General features: G+C 41.9%; 2 protein-coding genes across 2 annotated transcripts in view; both read right to left on the bottom strand.

The window, feature by feature from the left end:
• LOC123518986 (histone-lysine N-methyltransferase Smyd1-like) overlaps positions 1 to 1,779 on the bottom strand; it is a 1,892-nt gene extending 113 nt beyond the window's left edge. Inside the window, exons 1-2 of the mRNA XM_045280091.1 lie at positions 1,464 to 1,779; positions 1 to 1,366 (exon numbers count right to left, since the gene is read on the bottom strand). The exon at positions 1 to 1,366 is cut by the window's left edge and continues 113 nt beyond it. Of these exons, the coding sequence (XP_045136026.1) occupies positions 680 to 1,366; positions 1,464 to 1,634 (858 nt within the window). The 5' untranslated portion in view covers positions 1,635 to 1,779 and the 3' untranslated portion in view covers positions 1 to 679. The remainder of the gene's footprint in view (positions 1,367 to 1,463) is intronic.
• LOC123518985 (SET and MYND domain-containing protein 4-like) lies at positions 1,768 to 3,783 on the bottom strand. The gene is made up of 4 exons (XM_045280090.1): positions 3,630 to 3,783; positions 2,379 to 3,297; positions 2,137 to 2,258; positions 1,768 to 1,947 (listed from the first exon to the last, which is right to left on the bottom strand). Exons 2-4 carry the CDS (start codon positions 3,292 to 3,294, stop codon positions 1,768 to 1,770), a joined length of 1,218 nt encoding a protein of 405 aa, XP_045136025.1. The 5' UTR covers positions 3,295 to 3,297; positions 3,630 to 3,783.
• Between the last annotated feature and the right edge of the window lie 3,717 nt (positions 3,784 to 7,500).

The following is a 7,500-nucleotide window of genomic DNA, read 5'->3' on the forward strand; positions in this document are numbered from 1 at the left end:
TCAAGGTCACACCTCAGGTAGGGACTCATGGCCCGCCTGCTATATGTATCCTGTTAAAACTGAACGTTTAGGGGCTATTTGTTCCTACCTCAAAATTATCCTCGTTGGAATACAACAATGCTAATCATTACTTACATATTACTACAATTTTCTAAGCTAGAGTTTTTTTTTTTCTAATTAACCAAGGCCTCTTAGATACACTTACGGAGACTCCTCCATGAGCTTCCCTGCCTCGGCTGTCTGGTTCCAGGATGTCAAAATTACACCGCCTTTTCTTCTGACGTACATTCGTACAAACTAATTATATATTGCAGGAAACTTGCATTTTATTAACACAGGTTCATTGTAACGAAGGTCACAGGCTATTGATTTAAATGAAGTTTTATTGAGAGAACACTTGAAACAATAAAACTTATAAAATCTGCTCAGAAAAGGAAGACAAAATAATGCATTTAAAATTCTAAAAAATATTGCGTTGGATTTAAGTACAATAATTTCAAAAACATGAAATTCCAATCACTAAAACTGTAAAAAAAACATCGATTTATATATTAAAAACGGGTTATTTACGTTAAAAAACTAATTATTTTTTTAGGATTCCAAGGCTTGCATCCGAAAAATCTAGGCCAATACCTTCCACACTTCGTCCTGCTTGCTGAGCATCCGATCACCGTCACCGCTACGAGACTAAGCACTGCGGGTTGTTGTCCTCGACTGCGTACGCCGAACAAGAAAACTTGTAGTTCATGGAATTGTAGGTGCTCTGGGCAGCGACATGGATGTACGAAGGCAGCTCCACAAAGTCGTCGTATAGCTCTATTAGGTTGCTGACTGTCCTCATGTCCGCTTCAGATTCCTCTCCTCTCTTGATCAGTCGGTGTTCCGCCCGTTTGTAATCCTTCAGTGCTTGATCGACCTTCTTCCTCACAAGGTTGTACTCGTAAGTGGCTAAATGCGGTTCACCGGAAACAGTCGCACGCTTATGGTAGTACAGATTGCACTGGGAACACTTTTTCGTATTAGCATTAACTAAAACCTGACACCTTACGCATCGTAGGTTAAAAGCAGTAGTGTACTGCAGACCCTCGGGCCAGTTACCCTCACAAGCCTCACAATGGCAGATGAAGAAGTACCGTGGAAGCAGCCTCGCTCTCCTCTCCATCAGGTTTCCATTAAGTGCATCAACATATTGGCACGTGAGCTGACTACCTGCACGTATGGCACGGGTGGCCTTCACCACGCGGAACTTGCCGTACGAGAGCACCACACAGTTAGCGTAGCAAGCGTGGTTCATCAGACTCACGGCAGGGAAGATGCCATCGCCGTATAGCCGAATGGGGTTTTTATCCACTTCTTTTCCGATAATCTAGAAGTTCAATAGACATATTAATCATTACATTTTAGAGAAAAAAGTATTAAGGCGAAAAAGCTTTCTTAAAGTAAAAAAGTAACCGTGTCCTCACCTCTACCTCAAAGATTCCTCCGGAGTTGCACCCGAAGTTCATCATGTGATGCATAAGAAGAGCTCCGGTGAACATCAAATCTTCCTCAGTTGGGTAAAATTTCTCTCCTTCGCTATCTACGAAATATCTTCCTCCTGCTTGTAATACCTTCACGATCACAAAAGCTTCCATTGCTTTACTAAGCAGATCCTTGTACCCTCTGTTCGCCTTGTTGGTGACCAGATTGTAGACGGTCCTGTAGTGGGTGTGATCATAAACACCCTCGTAACTGAAGCCACGAAGCTGAGGAGGTTGGTGTCTAGTCTCAGCTATGACCTGGGGAGCGATCTCCCTCAGCTTCGTATGTGTTTTTCAGAAACAAATTTAAAGCCAATAATGGATTGACGCCCATGTTGAGTTCTGCCATTGTTGGCAGGATGGGACACTCCTGCCAGTGGACGTTGGCTAGACCCTGAATGCGGCAGTTGTCGCTGCAAAACACCACCTGGAAACAGTATCAGCAATATCAAAAGGAAACATTAATTGCATTTTTCATTAACATTGTTTGTGTTGGTGGGCATTTAATTTATTGGGAAGTTAAGATTTTTTTTTTTTATTGTTTAATCAGCATTTTCATTATAGAAAGTTACTTCATCATACACAATGAAACAAATACCAGGGTTTTGCAACTGACCATGGAGCAGGACGGGCACGGCAGGGGCGAGAGTGTTCGCTTGAGACAAACCACGCAGTAGGTTCTCACATGCTCCAGCCGGACGGCGGTGCAGTAACCTTCCTCGACCGCCACAAGTTCACCTATATGGAAGTGGTCAGGGTCTTTTTTTTTTTTTTTCAGAATATAACTGATTTTACAATTTGTTAAACTTTGAACAAGGAAAAAATGAACAGTTAAATGTAAAAATTATATTCACTCACCATGAGAAATATTCTTCTTAGCTACCAAATAGCGTCCCATGTCCTCGCTGTACTCCACACCGACCGAGGAGCTGAATGCTGGGATGGCCGAGCTGTGATCCACCAACACTGGCGGATCAGAACACTTGTACTTAAATGACAGTGGAGGCTCCACAACAGGCTTTCTGTGAGGTGAAGAATCTGTCGATCCTCCGCTTTCGCTTCTGCGAGAATGTGAAGATGTTGATGAAGTCGGTGACGCTACCACCTCCTCGCGGGGACTTTCGATCCTCTCTTCACATGCTGCTTTCAAATGATTCAGCTTGGCTGCTATCATGGGTGGGCATCCCAGGTCCAGAACGAGTTCTATATCCCTCTTGCATTTGCTATACTCCTCTAGATCAAACAATAAATATGATCTTGCTTCATATGCGTGTGCCAAAGACACATACTCTCCCCAGCCTTCAGAGTTGTGACAGCCAGGATTGCCCTCGAGTTTTTCCTGAATATCATCTCTTTTTATTGAGACTTGACAAGAAATCACCTTATCATCTATGACCATTGGAGGGTGCGGCGCCAGCTGTATGGCAAGGTTAAAGTATTTGAGTGCAAGATCTTTATCTTTTCGACTTAGGTGAGTGTTGCCAAGCCGCCAATATATAAATGAACTATCATCAGACTTCTTGGACGCAAAATAATCTGGATTCAGCTTAAAATGGGCTTCTCTTAGTCCCCATAGAAAGGAAAACATGTCCAGTGTGCTACTCTCTGGCTTCATAATAGCTTGAATTTCCTTCAGTTTTTCTGGCCGCCGGTGGGTGAGGGTCATGATGAAGCTGGTCACCATGCCGTCATACGTTTTTGGGACATCGGTGATGCGGTCACGCTTCACTGGGGATCTTCTCTCACTCTTCATAGGAGACCTTCCCTCAGCCATTATCTATAAAAAAGTAGGGTAGTAATTAATAAGCATGCCCTAATGATGCAATTTTCTAACTGCATATATTTATTTAAAGAGTTTGATTGACTCACTAAATAAGCACTCATGCAATTGAACTCAAGACGAGTACAAACTTAGATCCAACAAACCAGTCCACACAAACTTTAATGAGAAAAGTCAGCTATACACTTCCCCAACGTAATTGTTTAGCACCCTTGATATTCTCAGTTAGTCCACAATTGCAATGTTACTTATTTTTTCCTTCACAAAAAAATACCGCACTACATTGTATCGCACGCATAACAGAACCTGTTCAAATCACCAACACTTACGTCGAGTAGAGAACAGCGGTGGTGGCGCCGAGCTTGGCTGTCGTGGCTGTTCGCTGCCTCGTTGGTGACTGGGGCTCTCTCTCCAATCTACCGACACCACCTCTGTTCACTCAAGTGCTTCAGAATCATCTCTATTTTTCTCATTTTGGTATGCATGTTAGGCACTTAAAGAGTGAAAATGTTTTCAAAGAGATTATAAAACAAATGTATCTGTTAAGTGCAGAATACAAGCACAATGAAACATTTTAATAATACCTATTTCAGACAAAGCACTATACGTAAAATTTTTCATTACATAAAGATCTCAGCATGTTATCATTCACAATGAACAACACTATAAGCTATTCAAGGCAATCCAGCTGAACGAACTGGCGTTCACGAGTGGCCGTGAAGTGTGCTTCGTTTCTAGTTGGACTGTGATATCATTAAGTTTCACTGTGTGATGCAGAAAATATGACAGTCTAGAAGTCAGTTGCTAAGATAGTGACCGAAAAAGATGTGTGTGTGTGTGTGTGTGTGTGTGTGTGTGTGTGTGTGTGTGTTTGCTGTCAACAGTTATGTTACTGTAAAGTTTATTCATGTCAAAGACAAACAAATTATATTAACAGTATTAATATGATGAGTGAAAACCTGCTGGTAATTAATTTGCCTGGACCAACGTGACCAACTAACGCCCCAGCTCGATGCACAGAGCTAATTGACATGTTCCCACACTCATAAGGTTTGTTCAGTTATTGTGACATACAGACAGGCAGTGGCTTCACTGGACTGAGAAAAGACAAATGGTTTAGAGAGTAAGTTTACCGAGATCTTCCTTGCCATCTTATCCATCTAATGATACGGAAAATAATGTAACCTCCTGATATTTTAAGATTGGAAAAATAAAACCGAGTCAATTAAAGCAACCTCAATGAAGCTGCCACTCGATGTACGTGTAGTCTTCATGAGCAGTGGAAAAGGGAACACATTAGCACACCCGCTACAATTAAAATGGTGCTTTGCCTCACAAAAGTGCCAGGAGAGGCCCATCAGTGCTCAAAGTGGCAGCCAACACCCAGGGAAGACGTCCTCGCCGCCACGAAGATAATGAGAGAGGAAGCAGGACGAGCGTAAAGGGAATGGAGGATATTGCCGTATATTGCTTCGAGTAGTGAGACACGGGTGGCTCGTCGGCGTGAGGCTGGAAATGAGAGGAGAGTAAGGGGTGTGTATAGGAGTATTGTTATTGCCTGTTGTTGTTCTTGTTGTTGTTGTTTGGTGGTGGTGGTGGTGGTATTAGTCGTTGTGGTGGTGGTGTTTTTACTTTTGTGGTTGTTGTAGTATCGGTAGTGGTGGTGGTGGTGGTAGTAGTTGTAATAGTAGCAGTAGTAGTATTGGTAGTAGTAGTAGTGTTAGTGGTAGTAGTGTTAGTAGTAGTAGTAGTAGTAGTAGTAGTAGTAATTAGAGTAGTAGTGGTAGTAATAGTAGTAATAGTATCAACAGCAGTAGAAGTAGTCAGTGTCCTCTCTCTCTCTCTCTCTCTCTCTCTCTCTCTCTCTCTCTCTCTCTCTCTCTCTCTCTCTCTCTCTCTCTCTCTCTCTCTCTCTCTCTCTCTCTCTCTCTCTCTCTCTCTCTCTCTCTCTCTCTCTCATCTTAAACACGACACACATACAGACCTTAATCTAATCCACCGCTAATTTGTCACAAGACCCACACGCTCACAGGCTCCCTTTACTGCAGCACAGCCCGCACCGCTTAGTCCTCCCAAATCCTGCTTCACCCGTTTTTCTGTTGCCTCATCGCAATCGGCTGCGTATCTCGCCAAGCCAAACCCCTTTTATCTCCCTTTTTCCACGAGCGGCTTTCTGGAGCTTGAAGGGAACAGTATTCAGCTTTAGGGGGAAGTGAAGGTGTATCTGGCGCGATGCTCCAGATAGTGTGAAGGGAAACTGCTCAGTGCGTTTATATGATTGAATTTTTCTTCTTCCGACTTCCTTGTGACGCAATAAAGCTGATTCTGTAGGCTCTACTACTCTCTCTCTCTCTCTCTCTCTCTCTCTCTCTCTCTCTCTCTCTCTCTCTCTCTCGATGTTTTATTGCCTCTTTCGGGGAGAATATAAGTACATAATCAGAAAATATGCCGAAGATAAATAATTAGTTAATCCGTTTTATTTTAAAAGACCGCGTGTGGAATATAAAAGGAAAGCTGAGTGTGTGTGTGTGTGTGTGTGTGAGTGTTTAGTGTAAAGAGAGAGAGAGAGAGAGAGAGAGAGAGAGAGAGAGAGAGAGAGAGAGAGAGAGAGAGAGAGAGAGAGAGAGAGAGAGAGAGAATTTTTTGTTATAATCACATTACTACGCAAAGAACCTTCAAATTGACATACGTAGTAAATACAAGAGCCCGTCGTGAAGGTCAGTACCAAAGCCGCTTCAGGAAGACAGGAATGTAAAATAATGTAGCTTGGCTAACGCACTGACGCAGAATTTGAAGTGTCACCACACGCTCTGTCTGTTTATTTCGCTGGCCTCCATACAGAAACGTTTGCTCAGCACACAATAACAAGAACGTGTGTGTGGTGCTCTTAATATTAACGCCGGTGCCGAGGCTGATGGCTATGAAGATAAACACGAGGAGCTCATGTCTCTTGCTCACTGGCAAAGTAATCAAGTGCCTCTATTATTCTTTAATTCATAATCAACGAAGTCAATGGTAGGGGAGCATTCAGATGAAAAAGAAAGGCGTTGAATGTGACTCTTTGTATAGTAACTTTGTTTCACTTGAAGAATCAGTATTTTCTTGCTAATTGAAGTTATTTTTGTTGGTTGAATGGAAGATGTAGAAAGTAAATAGTGTAGTGGTGGTGTCATTGCCAGGGAAGGTGTGTAATGCTGAGGGAGTCTATACATGGAAGGAACATTTCAGTGATCTCCAGTCTGTGCAGTCACAAAGGGAATGTATTAGTTGTGGTGACTGAAATAATATATCATCAATAATGTTTATCTTATACGTTTAGATCATATAGCTTAACTTGTACATAAAAACTGTAATCATCGGTGGTGATAAATTCATATAAGTACGAATTTGATATTCATGACAGTGGTAATATTGCAGTGGCATATCGTAAAAACGTTGAAACGTTGATGAAACTACATCTCAAGCAAAATAGTATTATGTCTATAAAAGTTCATTCAGATTAGAACTTTCAGGAAAACTAAGCCTTTATGAAATCAAATATATTTTTGCTAAGCTTAGTAACTGATGTAAATACTACAAGATGCTTATATTAACATTTTTCATCTCCCGATTATGGTACAGCTGTCGCACAAGGAACACTGTACCACTCGACTTGGCCTTGAATGAAATCCACATCACGGTTTTTCATGTTCTCGTGCGAGTTCTGAGATAACTTCCTATCTACCAAGGAGCATTAGTTTCTTAAATGAAGGGATTCGTTACAGGGCTCACTAAAGAAGACCAAGATTTCGTTTCCCTGAACTAGAAAGCGATGTTAACGTATAGACGACACGACGAGAGCATAAAATGACAGGATGCCTTCATCGCATTCTATCTCCTTACTTACTTTTCGGGCAGCCATTGAAGTTTATGAGCATCTTGCCTGCAATATTTTCCATTATTCTCGCTCTTTGCGTACTACATGAGCTTTACATATGTATCCAGAGATTCACGTTTTTATCATATAAGAAATGGGAGAACACCCCGAGCATGATATTCAAGATGTACTAAAGGAAAGTTACTGTGACGGGATTGCTGGAGCGTGAACTCAAACGAGAAATATTACTGGTGTGTCACGCATAAAAGGACAAAAGTCTAGGATTCCTTTAGAGTTTCATCACCACATGTTTATTGGCAATAGCCATGTGACAATATCTACGA

This window comes from Portunus trituberculatus, chromosome 44, assembly GCF_017591435.1.
Source record: "Portunus trituberculatus isolate SZX2019 chromosome 44, ASM1759143v1, whole genome shotgun sequence".
NCBI lineage: Eukaryota > Metazoa > Arthropoda > Malacostraca > Decapoda > Portunidae > Portunus > Portunus trituberculatus.

What these genes read in the sequence shown, in the direction of transcription:
- LOC123518985 (XM_045280090.1), bottom strand. Translation starts at nt 3,294, where the DNA reads ATGGCTGAGGGAAGGTCTCCTATGAAGAGTGAGAGAAGATCCCCAGTG. An exon ending in TAAGAAGAATATTTCTCATG is followed by an intron (nt 2,259 to 2,378) that starts GTGAGTGAATAT and finishes ACTTCCATATAG; the next exon opens with GTGAACTTGTGGCGGTCGAG. An exon ending in CGTGCCCGTCCTGCTCCATG is followed by an intron (nt 1,948 to 2,136) that starts GTCAGTTGCAAA and finishes TACTGTTTCCAG; the next exon opens with GTGGTGTTTTGCAGCGACAA.